This window comes from Cygnus atratus, chromosome 3 (genome assembly GCF_013377495.2).
Source record: "Cygnus atratus isolate AKBS03 ecotype Queensland, Australia chromosome 3, CAtr_DNAZoo_HiC_assembly, whole genome shotgun sequence".
NCBI lineage: Eukaryota > Metazoa > Chordata > Aves > Anseriformes > Anatidae > Cygnus > Cygnus atratus.
The window spans coordinates 22,121,064-22,134,308 of NC_066364.1; the positions used below are offsets into that span (position 1 = coordinate 22,121,064).

The 13,245-nt window shown below is 40.1% G+C and overlaps 1 protein-coding gene across 12 annotated transcripts in view; it reads left to right on the forward strand.

The window, feature by feature from the left end:
• ARHGEF10 (Rho guanine nucleotide exchange factor 10) overlaps positions 1 to 13,245 on the forward strand; it is a 121,879-nt gene that overhangs the window by 21,792 nt on the left and 86,842 nt on the right. For 11 of the 12 annotated variants that reach the window (XM_035542962.2, XM_035542969.2, XM_035542966.2 and 8 more), the window contains exons 3-4: positions 10,315 to 10,485; positions 11,781 to 12,071. In XM_035542962.2, coding sequence (XP_035398855.1) covers positions 10,315 to 10,485; positions 11,781 to 12,071 — 462 coding nt within the window. Of the gene's footprint in view, positions 1 to 1,325; positions 1,369 to 10,314; positions 10,486 to 11,780; positions 12,072 to 13,245 lie in introns of those variants that run through there. The other variant, XM_050709723.1, reaches the window with a different exon arrangement.

Consider the following 13,245-nt stretch of genomic DNA (forward strand, 5'->3'; position numbering starts at 1 on the left):
ATTTTTCTGTAGTACCAGGTGGTAGTTTCTGTGAAAGATGCGTTCCTAAAGTCTTTCCTTGTTTAGAGTACACTGAAGAGAAGATACAGGTTGCCTGCACCGCTTTGAGAGCAGTGTTAGGTGGAATTATCTTTGGGGAAAAGTAACCTGTTGCATTGTGTCCAAAAGGACAAGTCGATCCCCAAAGCAGCATGCAGCTTCTGGACCACACCTCGGCCATTACCACTGAAGGAAGGAGGCTAAGCGTGTGAACACTTCCAAGGAAGGTCAAGGTTTTTAGGTGTTAAAAGCTCTGCTTTTGGGAGTGACTGCAAATGTTTCCGTTTTGACATTGCTGGATAAAGGGTTGTTCAGCCCTGGCCTAATGATCCAGAGTACAGATTTCCTTTTGCCTACATCACGTGAAGGCATGGTGCTGACAAAGTAGGAGAAAGAAATCAAATCCAAAGTTGAAGGCAAATCCCTTGCTACTTCATATCCAAAACGTGTCAGCCTGGTGGAAGGATGTTGCTAAACATGGTCCAAGACTTAAGGTACTTCAGCTTTTGCTTTGGGTGGGTTCCAGCTCTTTTTAGTATGATATACAGTTCATGTACCTGAACTGTATGTTTTCTTTCTGTGGAAGTGGGATCTCATGGTACACCTGCTTTTGGCCCCTAGGATAAGTGACACTTTCTGCCTTGTAGGACTACTGAGTCATTTCAGTTCAAACTATTATTAGATGACGCAGCAGCTTCAGAATGCTAATTAGAGTTAAACAGGCTTTATTAGAGAAAGGCATATTCCTTAAACAATTAAACAAGAATTGCTTCAATATAAAAGTAATCATTTGGAAAACTAGATATAATAGATGAAAAAAGTGGAGAAGTAAAGGACAAGCCAGATTGTGCTTTCTCGTGGAGATATTATTAAAAAAATGGTTATTTTCCCACAAATATATCAACTATGTGGTCAAAAAAAAGTTTTCCTAGAAAATCTTTATTTATCTTTCTTTCTTCATGTGACACTTGCATCCTGTGGTTAGCTAGCCTGCTCTTTCCCTCCTCTTCCAGAGCTGGATGCTTCATTTTTCCCAGTGACTTGTCCTTCTGCTGTTTGATTTCCATTTTATGGACGCTTACTGTTTTTTCCATGCATGGGCTGTGCTTTTGGCAGCATATTGCAGGGCGAGTTCAGCAATTCGTATAAACGGCAGCCTTGGCTGTGCTCAGCTACACGTATCACTAGCAACAGCCATGTCATGCTGCATGTGTAGTTCCTCTGTTTTGATGTCTCTTCCTCGTGTTAGATGAGGTGGTGTTCACATGGATTCAGTCCCAGTGACTGCAGCAGTGTGATGTGGTGGAACCCCTTCGGTACCAATGGAAAGTCAGTAGCCTTTAATACTGATGGATGCTTTTCAGTGTAGATAGGGATTTATCATGTATTCATGCAGATTTCAAAATATTGCCTGTCCATACTGTCCTAGCAGCCCCTTGTTTTAAGGACTTCCATCTCTGTACGTCAGTGATGTTTCTTGGTGAAATGTTAATGGCAGAATCTGCAAATACACTTCTGAGGTGGGAAAGACGGCCCTTCCAGGGACCAGGCTTTGGCTCCTGGCAGCGGCACTCAATACCAGTGGTCATCAGTGTGCAGAGTATGAAGGCAGTTAAACAGTCACGAAATGCTGGTTTTATGTAGCAGAAATTTAAATCACTTTGTAAATCACAGAATCACGGAATTGTAGGGCTTGGAAGGGACCTCAAGAGACCATCGGGTCCAACGCCCCTGCCAAAGCAGGTTCCTTAGAGCAGGCTGCCCAGGTAGGCGTCCAGACGGGCCTTGAATATCTCCAGAGAAGGAGACTCCACAACCTCCCTGGGCAGCCTGTTCCAGTGCTCTGTCGCCCTCACCATGAAGAAGTTCTTTTGCATGTTGGTGCGGAACTTCCTGTGCTCCATTTTGTGGCCATTACCCCTTGTCCTGTCAAAATATAAATATAGTGTAGCCAGCATTGAAACACATCTTGTAGAGTCAGGGAGAACAGGTCTGCTTGTGTTGCTGTCAGTACTCTCTGGACAGCCTAGTTCATATCTAAGGTTTTTGGTTTAGCCCATTGGTTTTTGCAACTCTTAATTTGTAGCTAACTTCAAGCTTAATTTTTAGCATTGTGAGCAGTATGTGTAAATCTTTCCGAACGTCTGCTGCTGTTGGTAGCAGCCTCTTTCTTAAGCTTGAACAGGCAGATTTATCGTTCTTTTGACTTGAGTTTGAAGTTTGTGTTTTATCCAGAAGAGTAATTTCTGTTGTACATGCTTGACAGTGTAATTAGTATGTAATTTGTATATTTATGAAATACCAAAGAGGGGTTTTTACTTATTTCTTTGTTGTTTATTTGAAGGGAGAGCCTGTTAATTTGTGTGGTTTTGCTTTTGTTTCCACCACTGGAAATGCTCCTTGTTCTGAATGTGTACTGTTTTTTGTTTTTTTGTTTTTTTGTTTTTTGTGACTGTTTTCCATAGAGACCTTTAATGCTTACGTTGTGGTCATGCTTTGGATGTGTGTGTGAGCTTTGAGTAATTAGCAACGTGTTTATGCCGCGGGGACCTGGGTTTCCTGTAACACCAGCTTAGCACAACTGCATGTGAGCGGGGAATGAAAGCCTCTGGCTCCCATCTGCTTTCCAGGGAAGTAAACTGAGGGGAGCTCACGTGTTTTGGGGTTTTGGATTAGACTTTTTTTTCTTCTTTCCAGCAGAGGAGACACTTTCCACCTGTGTGACTGTACAAGGAGCTAATTTGTGGGTATTGGTGGTGTGCTGGAAAAGTGTAAGAAGCACCGCCGGGGCACCTGTTTGTGGAGGGCCTTCCTCCACAACCGCCATCATGGCTGACCCCGTGCTGTGGCATGGAGGGTGCTCAGCTGTCGTGACATCTTGTCGTGGTGACACATCGTAGTGACATCTTGGCAGGAACCAGAACAGGCCTCAGGGCTGCTCCTGCCTACGCTGTGGAGGAGCTGGGGCCTGGAGGTTACACACAGGGAGAGGAGGAGGCCACACACCACCATCCTTTCCACGGGTGCAGCGCTGGGTAGGCAGGACTGAGGGAGCAGATCTGAGTTTGCTGAGTCCTGATGTGACGACGTAGCTCCTGAATGTTTGTTCCTGGATGTTTGTGTCTTGTCAAAGATGCCTTGAGTAAAAATGCTGTTACAGTATCTCTACAGCTTGACTTTATCCTTTAAAGCCACACTCAGCGGTTGGAAGTGATTGTGCAGGCTTTGAGCAGTGTGGAGGTTGGTGCTCAAGAACATTCTGGAAGAAAATTGCACATACGCGTGCCCAGAAGGACATACTTATGGAAATGGTCAGTCAGTGGCCTTGAAGTGTCAGTAAATAGTGGTTCCTGAAAGCCAGCTGTCCTCTTGTGCCCTTAGGTTCGTTTAAGTACTAATGCAGTACCTCAGAGGCTGCCGTTGCTTTTGCTTGCTCTTAGTACAGCATGCTCCTGGGGATCTTGAATGGGCATTAGAAATTCCAAACGTGAAAGTTACTTGAATAATTTAAAAAGTTGTGCTTTTTTATTTTTTTTTTTCATTGTGGAAACAGGTTTTAATGGCTTGACTGCCTATTATTTTTAAAGGAGTTGTTGCAGTGGTGTCTTCTGTATGAGTCCTCGTTTCTTCTGCTGGTCCCAGGCCTGTTCTTGCCCTCTGGGCTACCCCTTTCCACCCAGGTGCCTCCCCTCCTTACCCACAGAAATAAGTGCTGTCTCCATCTCACCCAGAACTCCAGCTTCACCAGTCACCTTACTTGTCTCCATCCTTCCCTATCCAGCTATTTAGCAAGTCGCATGTGAGCCAGCTGGCTTTCTTCTTCACCTTTCTCCCTGTATAGGTGCTCGGGGACGAAAGCAGGAGAGAGGCACTCAGGCCAAGTACCATAGCAAAAGAATGTTTAAGTTCAGTTCTCTCTCTTGGTACTGAAGAAGTCGCTGTCTCAAGTGGGAGATGTGAGCAGCTAGAAAATATTTTGTTGCTTTCTAGCTGTAGGAATGCAATCTAATCAGCACTGAAAAGCTGTGAGATTAATCGAGTGGTGACCAAGTCTTTTAACACCCTTTAAAAAATTTCAGCTGAATATGAATCAGCTGCAGTTTTTCAAAGGTTTGAAGTTGGCCAAATTGGGAAATTTTTGCAGGAGCAATTAAGGTTCTTCCTTTTACTTCCTAGCATTTCTCAGGACAGACGAGTATCAAGTCTCTGCTACAAAATTTCACCTGAAATAAAAACTGAACTTCTCTAGAGCCCATTTGTCTTGGAAGCTAGTCAGCATGATGTATCTGGGCCCAAATTGTTAGTTTTGCAAAAGTAATAATAATTTTAAAAACAGTTATTTTCTGTTACAAGACTCTGAAAAGAAACAGAGTTCGCAGCTCTACCTTTGTTAAGGAGAGATTATATTCATTATTATGTGTGTTTTTTCTCTTTCTGAAGCTGTAATAGTAGTTCTGGCTTGAGGCTGGCTTTGAAAGAGACAGAAAAATAAGTATCTGCTTTCATCTATTCCTGCTTATATACTTACCCACATGGGAACTACAGTTTCTGGAATTGTTTTCAGGTTGGGGGAGAGTAATTCTTTTTCCTTCTGGAGTCAAGATTTTTTTATATATATCCTGGAATCAAGATTTTATAGATATATATATATTCTTGCAGAAAGTTAAATTTTGAGGCCTTTCATTATTTTCACGAAGATATTTTTACTTTTATTTATTTCAGTTACTTTAATGAAGAGCACTTTCCCAGGTAGAAAACAGCAAAGCACTAAAATCTGCACAGTTCCATTCCTTGTTTCTATGCGGTGTCTTGTAGACTTACATAAGGAACTGGGCAGACTCTGACTACTGAGAAATAAGGGTTTGAAATAGCAAACATATCTTTCAGTTTAAAAGAGGGCTGAAGAGAACATCTCTGGAATGCAGCAAGGTTAAATAATAAATACTTGAATTGTTTTGCCTGGCTGTTTGCTTTGATTTGTAAGCTTCACTTTAACATTTTATAATATCTAAATGTATTTGAGCTAGTAAATGATTTTAGTGAAAGCTTTTCCCTATTTCAGGGTACTCAAGAATTTGTAGCAAGGTAAAGGATTCATGGAGTTCAGTTTGAAGGGAGACAGCAGGTCTGTGTTGTCCTAAATATCTAGTGGCAATCCAAACTACATGAGTGGAAAAGAGAAATGTTTTCAGATTGCACATCGGAATAAGAACAAGCAGCTCCTTCCAGTTTGCTTTAGCTTCAGCTGCATTAATATTTTTTCACTAAATGATATTTTCCTACTGAAGCAATGTCTACTTCTTTTCTTCATTATGGTCAGTGTAGTTGGTGATGTGATAAAAGTGACTAAAGTATTTATCATTTAGAAAAAAAGAAAAATTGGCATTCAGTGAATATGCGAGAGAGATCACAGACATTCCAGAGGCAAAATTGAGAGGAAAAAAAAAAGTGCATTGGAAGAAAACTGCTTGCTAAAGGGAAAAAGGAAAAGTAGTTTGCCCTTCTGGCAACATGGATATTTACCATGTCCTGAAGTCTTTGGGCTGTTCTTTGTTGTGGAGTTTTTCAAATGTAGTAGATACATTTCCTCGTTTTGTTCCATAGTTCTCTGCTAACCTTTATGTAAAAACAAAACAAAAAAACCTACAACAGATTGCAATGACTACATTCCTGATTATGTAGAAGCCTTCTTTCAGTCTTCAAAGGCACTGTTAAAACCTTAAAACAGATATGTTCAAATGCAAGTATTTTTGATGGTGGTGTGTCTTCTTATGTCCAGGGCTTCCAGGGTTATTGTCACAGTGTCCCAAACTGCTGAATTGTTCCTGCTTAGGATTCTTACAATTTCTTCCTTTATATTGCATGAAAGAAAACTCATCTGACTTCTTTAGGATCATCTCTGATTTACGTGATTGCAAGGAAGGTCAGAGTTTTACTTTTTTTTTCTTTCTCCTTTATTTGCACTGTATTCAAAGCGTGTTTGCTTCACACGTTCAAAGTGTAAGTGCTGATCTATTTTGTTTTAATTCTGTATTATCTCTAAAAGAAAATTATTAGTGAAGCTTCACTAGCCTCATCTCAGCTTTAAAATTAATGCCACTCTATTTATCTAACTATTTATCTGTGCTATTAAAACTATAAATAGTTTAAGGGAAATGAATGGGAAAGCAGATGGTGCCAAGAATGTTTCACAATTGGTAGAACAAAATAAAATTGTTTAAATTTGCTTATGCCCCAGCAGGTCCCTGTAAACGTAGCCTAAGTTAGCTTGTTTTTGAAGTTAGCTTAAAAAAAAGTAATTTCCCTGAATAACATACCACAGAAAGGTCATAAATTCATATGCTCTGCTAACAATTATGAGAGTATTTATTCCGTCTTCTAATTCAAAAATCACATTTTTACACTTACCCTGAAGGAAACTTTTTTATTTCAGATTTCTTCTTCTTCTTTTTTTTTTCCCCATGTTTTAAAACTCCAGGTATAGATTTTAATGAAGATCAGTAATTCCCCGCAGAATGGTATTGGCATAGGATGAAGAGGCTTAATCAATTATTGTGTGCTCATTGCACTCGTAAAGTTAAGAATGTGAGTAGTAGTGAAGAGGCAAATTGGATTTTTAGTAACCAATTTAATTATTCAAAGTAATTTCAGGCAGAGTCTGTAATGCCAAAGGATTATAACTTAGGCCAAAAAATAATGAATTTTAAAGTGATGTTAAAAAGTTGTCATCTTTGGACACCACTTACCACATTCCCCTCCCACCCCGTATTTTTCTGCAGTCACAATTGCCTGGAAATCCACTTTCTGTTTTACACCTAAAGGATTGGAGGAACTGTAACTTTCTTCACAAGCATTACATTTTGCAAGATACATGTTGGTTTTTTCGGTAGTCAGATTCAGGTCAAGCTTAACTATGTTTTGTGTCTTCCTAATTTATTGTAGAACTCCCCAAGAGCAAAAATATGTTTTCCTGTGTGTGCCGTTTTGATGTAACACAACCGTAGAAACAGTACATGTTTTCAAAACTGTAGTTACTCAAAATGTCTTTTTTGTATAACGGTCTGTATTTATCTGCAGCTCTGAGCAGTTCTTCACCTGAAGCGAATAGAAATCACCCCCACCCTCTGTTTATTTTTGTTATTAAAACACGTTGTTTCCATAAAACGAAACAGTATTCCCTGGAAATTAAAAGTTCAAAGGAGAACGCTTTTGCATATGAAACTGGCAGGATCACTAAGTTCAAAGAATTCACGTAACCTGCAGGATTAAACAAATGTGGAAGTGATGCAAAGCCGAAGTACAGTTTTAAAACTAGCTGGTGGAAGGTTATTCGTCTCCAGTATGCCATCACTAAAGGACATGTGATCTGGAAAGGAACTTTACTTCTTTCTTTTTTGTCTTTTTTTCATCCTAACCCCCCACTGATACCGTTTAGGGGCTCTTTCTATCCTGTAGTGCCCTATTGCAGAGTTCTGCACCTTGTTTATTTCCAATGCAAAGTAAATGTAAACACAACACGGCAGCATTAACAAACATGACAGAAAAAAAAAATAAAAATCAGGTAGTACCTTTCAATTTATTTATTTTTTAATCTAAGTTGAGAAACTCAATTCTTTGTTAGGTTTTCTGCCCTCAGTTGTAACGTATGAGTTGGTTGGGTTGTTGGGGGGGAGATGGAGAGGAAAATTGAAGGGAAATTGCACATCAGTTGACCAGGGTTTGCTCCTGGCTCCTGAGTCATTCCTTTTGCTTTTAGTGTCTCAAATTACCTTTTTTTGCCAGTGGCAGTTTTTGTCTGTCTCTGACAAATGACACTGTACTGGATTTGTGTGCCTGGGGAATTGCATCAGTGTGAAAGTGCTGGAGCAGAGAATAACCAGGCATATGATACCTAAGCTACCTTTATAGGCCCTAAGAAAAAAAAAAATGGATCCAGAAGCTCCGTAACTAGCAGCCACAAAACTTCATGTTGCTTCCTAGATGTTTGCCTGCATGGTGTGGATATTTCATAAATTAAATGTATGTATTCTAGAGCTGACCTCTGGTGAGCAGGTGGGTTCCCTGCTCTTCCTTCAGCCCTGCTCAAGCACCACCCAGGTTTTGAGTGTGACCTAATCCTGTAGAAGTGAGCAGAGCAAGTTTAGCCCTTGCTGGTTATCTCATCTTCCTTCTCCTCCCACTATACAAAATGCAGAAGAGCTTTTTTATGTGTTGGTAGGGTTTGCTGCTGATGCTCACTTGTATAGAACAGCAAGAGGAGTGGCCCGTGGCAGTGCGTGCACACTTTAAGTTGTGATATTCTGGCTGTTACCAGCTTCTGAGTGCCATCTACTTACTTGTCTACCTAGTCTGGATGACTAACCACTATTTCATGCACTGGTAATCCCAAAAAACGCTCTACTTGGAAAATACAAACCTGTGAAATACTAAATTTGAACTATAGAGAGAAACTGAAAACCTTAAAAAACAAATTAAAAACCCACCGACAATAATAGAACCCTTTCCTTACTTTTTCTCCCCTTCCTTTTGAGCAGCAAGCAGTACAAAGGCAGTCCAGGTGGATGCTGAATCAGGAAGAATTCTGTGGTTGTCTTAAGTCGCTTGGAAGAGCTCAGTAGCGTTTTTTCATCTTTCAGAAGAAAAGTATTGCTAATGGCCAAAAGCAAATATGAGAAGCCTCAATCCAAAGGCATTCTGACAAAAGGGTTTTAAAAAGCATCAAAATTAAACTGAATGTCCTGCTGCCTCAGCCACAAACCGTGACCGTAAACGCCGGGAAACCCCTTTTTTGTTCCTTAATATTTTTGCAATTAGTTCACTTTCTCTCCTACAGAGAGACTGCATGAAAGATCTTGTTATTTGCAGCTGTGATAAAATATGCTGGCTCAGCCTGCCCAAAGAAACAGAAGCCTTGGCAAGAATGCTGATTACCATGACAATCCAAGCAGTCCTGCATGGCAGAACAGCTGATAAGCGTCCAGATTCAGGAGATCCAGTTGTCCTTGCATGACTTTGTTTTTAATATCGTGTTACCTGAAGGAGGGGGAAAACCCTATGAACTTCATTTATCTGTTTATAAAATATTTGTGTATTTACATTATTAAAATATATTTTTGTCCTATAACTATGTGCTTTTATTACATTTTAATGCATTGTTGAGCTCCTGTCTAAGAATGGTTTTGGGGAGGAGCTTGGGAGGTTAGTTGGGCTGAAGAATTTCCACAGATGTTTCTGCAGAGACCTCTGATAGCGAGTTTTCTTTCCAGAGGGTAGCGGAGCAGCTGTGGCAGGTCTAGGGAGGGGAGGGGTGGAGCCCTTTTGTGGAAACAGAGGGGTCTGGGGGGTTTGGGCTTCCTCCCTGCAGCTGCAGTGGCCACCCCTGCTCTGCAGAGCATCTCCAGCAGAAGCTTTGGATCCTGCCCTCAAGTTTCATGCGATGCAATTACGTGGTAAAAAGAGCAGTAGATAGATAATGCAGTGAGAAGTTTAAAATCCTCGTGGGTTCTTCATGCTCATGTGGATAAGAACAATAGCACCAAGGGAGACTGCTCAGCTCTTCTTCTTGCTCCCCACCCCTGCATGGGTTAGCAAGGGTGTGATGCAGTTTGCTCATAAGCAAAGACAAAAATAGCCCAAATGCTCCAGGTCCCAGCCACGTTAGGATGTACTTTATTTAAGCTGTTCATTTTTCAAAGGTAACCCCCCCCCCCCATTCCAAAATGTACCTCGATGACTGAAGTGTGTGTTAATGGGGTTAATAGATTTAAACCAATGACCTCGTGTAACATACCGTCTCAGATTGGGGTAGGGAAAACAATCTGCTGCTCTTTAATGATGTGCGTGAAGAAAGTTATGGTCGCTGTCATTTTGATTCTGTTAAGAAAGAATAGGCATGGAAAATTGGAATTAGAAAGGAAAAGTGATTTGATATAGAAGAGTCCCTGTCCAACTACATTCATTTGTGAACTTTTCTTGTTTAAAGAATCGGCTGCTTTAATGTTTTTGTAAATCTTGTTTGCTTTTGCCATAATGAACTAGGACAAAAAGGTATCTGTATTGTCAGTTTCTGTTGCTTTCTGGGTAATTTAGTTATATTAAAGGATTTGTTGTAAACTGCCAGAGGGTATCAACATGTTGAGAAATCTCTATTCTGTTCCAGTGACCTAACATTTTCGGGCGTCATTTTATGGGCTTCATTCATAACGTAGAGCACCTGCCTAACATCAGACATCCATTATTAAAGAGCAAAAAACCAAAGCGTGTCTTTCTGCATAGTTCTAGAGCAAGAGCCTAAAGCCACGGGTACGAATGATGAAGAGGAGGACGAGGGAGAGCAGTTTGACTTTGACAGTGGAGATGAGATACCAGAAGCAGACAGGCAAGCCCATGTGCCACCTCCTCCTGATCCTGGAAGTAACACAGAGCACCAAGAGGCTAACGGCACCGGTAAGTCACCCCGATGGGCTCTGTCTCCCTTAGGCTAAGTAAAGAGGCAAGACTGATGATGGAATAAAAATACTTGTAAAAAAGAGAGATCCATAGAATAGCTGTGCAAATGTTTTGATTATTCGTGCTAGCTGTACTTGTGGTAGATTTGACAAGGCAAGTGATGATCACACGCAATTCCTCTCAGGTTTCCCATCCACATCCAACGTAAAGCAACGTACCAGTCTCAGTCCTAGTGCCATGCTACAGGAAAACTTTTACACCCTTGCAGCTGTAATAGCATGAAGATGGCTCGAGATAACCTGCCTTCACAGCTAAGCTTGCTGGTTGCTGATCTTATGATGTGCATAAAAAAAAATACGGTCAGAATGTAAAAATCTGGTTCATAACAGGAGTCTTATTTTATTAGACATTAAAATATTTTTACAACGCTTGCAGATTTTTCCAGTGCTGAGGTATGTTCTGGAAATCGCTGTATTCTGCTCAAATTGACAACAGCTGATTTTGCTGACTTTGATCCAGTTTCCTTTTGTAAACAGTCATTGTGCTCATGGCAATGAGAGATAAATAACTCGTCAGGTGATTGAGCAGATTGACAACCTGGAACTTAAAACATGGCTTTTCCCTGAAAAAAATCTTGTTTGCTCATCCTTTTGTGAAGACATGCTTACAGCTTGAAAACTTCTGATCGCTTGGGATCCAATTCTGTAGCTTGCTTCAGAGTAGCCTTTGGTTGTGCTGTGCCCCAGCTTGTCTCTAGAGATACCAGGAAGTTTGTGTATCAGAAAATAATTTATTTCAAGGAGGAAAAAATGAAAAGTTATTTTCTTTACCCTTTTCTTATCAGAGCATTTTCAGGACAGCTCTCTGAAGAGCGTCCCTCCAGTGAGCTTTTTCTTTGCTCATGGCTATTCCTAATATTTGTGTATATAAGACACAAATTCCTCTAAAATATGACTTGCAACTTGAGGGCTTAAGACGGTTTTTAGCTGTGTGCTTATGGCAAGCAAGAGGGGACCCTGGCTACTTGTCAGAAACCTTCTTATCCCATATTTAGGATCAAGTTATTGTTTTTCTGTAGGCATCCTTGTAACCCAGTTGTTTTGCTGCCGTTACATTCCTGATCTGTAAAATGTGGAGGAGAGCATTACTGTGTGGGAATTTTGTGTCATAGACTGTAAGCAGATTGTATAGTGAGGATCATATAAACGTTTAGGATATTTGCAAAGAACAATGTTAAGCAGCTTGAACAGGTATAAAAAATAAAACTTTGATTTATTTTTTTTTGACTAAAGGGGCTGATACCTTAGAAAGAAATGGGGAGCTACGAGCATCAGAACCTGCTGCGGAAGGCATTCCAACAAAAGTAAATCCCTACTCAGTCATAAATATTTCCCCAATGCAAGAAAAGGATCCATCCTCCTCCCCAGAACCAAGTCCTCAAGATGAACCTCCAAGTCCGAATGTGTCCGGTGGCTATTCTGTCCCCGTGCCCTGTGGCTATGCTGTGCCATCCAATTTACCTTTGATACTGCCAGCATACTCCAGCCCTGTTATAATACGCAGTGTTTCTGTAGATGAAGAAGGTACTGTATTTACGCAGCTTATTTTATTTGATGGGGAATCCTTGTTTAACTTCAGATATCTGTGCTGCTTTGTAAATGCTTATGTACCACTCAGCCTTGACATCTCTGGGGGATTTGGTGTCAAAATAGAATAACAGCTCTGTTGTGGGGTGGGAACTAAAATTTTGCTGAACTTAGAAGTATCAGTTTATTAAAACAAACAAAAAGGGAAAAAGAAAACATTTTAATGGGACTCTGCCATGTTAGGATTGAGATAGTTAAATTAAGATGTCTAAGAAAAAAACGAATATACACAGCCAGTTCTTTTCCAGCCTTCTAAGTCCATGATGGTTGACCTTTAGTTTGCTGGCACCGTATCACAACATAAAGCACAAGTCAGGACTCCTGTCTTATCTTGCCATTAAAAATGATTAATGTTAATTCCCTCTTAATGTCATGAAATAATTTCCAGAGTAATAATTCAGTGCTCAGGCCAAGTGATTTCTTTGCAAACCCTTATCGTGCTTGATCTAGGTCCTGGCAGAGTTCCTGTCCCTTTTACCTTTTCTATATGCACTTCTGTTTTTTTGTTTTGTTTTGTTTTGTTTTAAACCTTGTGGATTTAGAATTGCTGTGGGATTTTTTCCTTGATAATTTGGTGAATTCTCTTTGTCCTTTAGTATGATTGTAAGATGGAAGAGGAAACTGGAAAGGGGAATAACTATGGATTATTACAGAAACAGGAACAGTCCCCCTATTTTGTAACCAGAATTGGCAAAGTTGACAGCTTAATGTCAAGAGAGCAGGAAGAACAGAAAGCTTTCCATATCCGGTCTTTTTTTTATTTAATTTGTTTTGTTTTGAATACATTACTCTTTATCTAGGAGGCAATTCTACTGCAATTCTATCTACTATATGTTTTTTGCAGCCTTTGCTATCTACTTCCATTTGGCATGTAGGAGAGTAAAACCAAAATTTTTGTTGTTATTGCCTGAAGAGGAATATATGATTGAGAGATTAGAATTATATACATCAGATATTGTAACTTCGTTTTAGTAACTCTTATACCAAATTGCTGCGTCTGTGTGAATTCTTTCAGTTGCAAAAATAGAAAAGGTAGTGTGAAGAAACTCATACTTTTTTTTAGACATACTTAAGAATAAAAGTGTTGTGTGGAAGTAGATTATTTATTAAC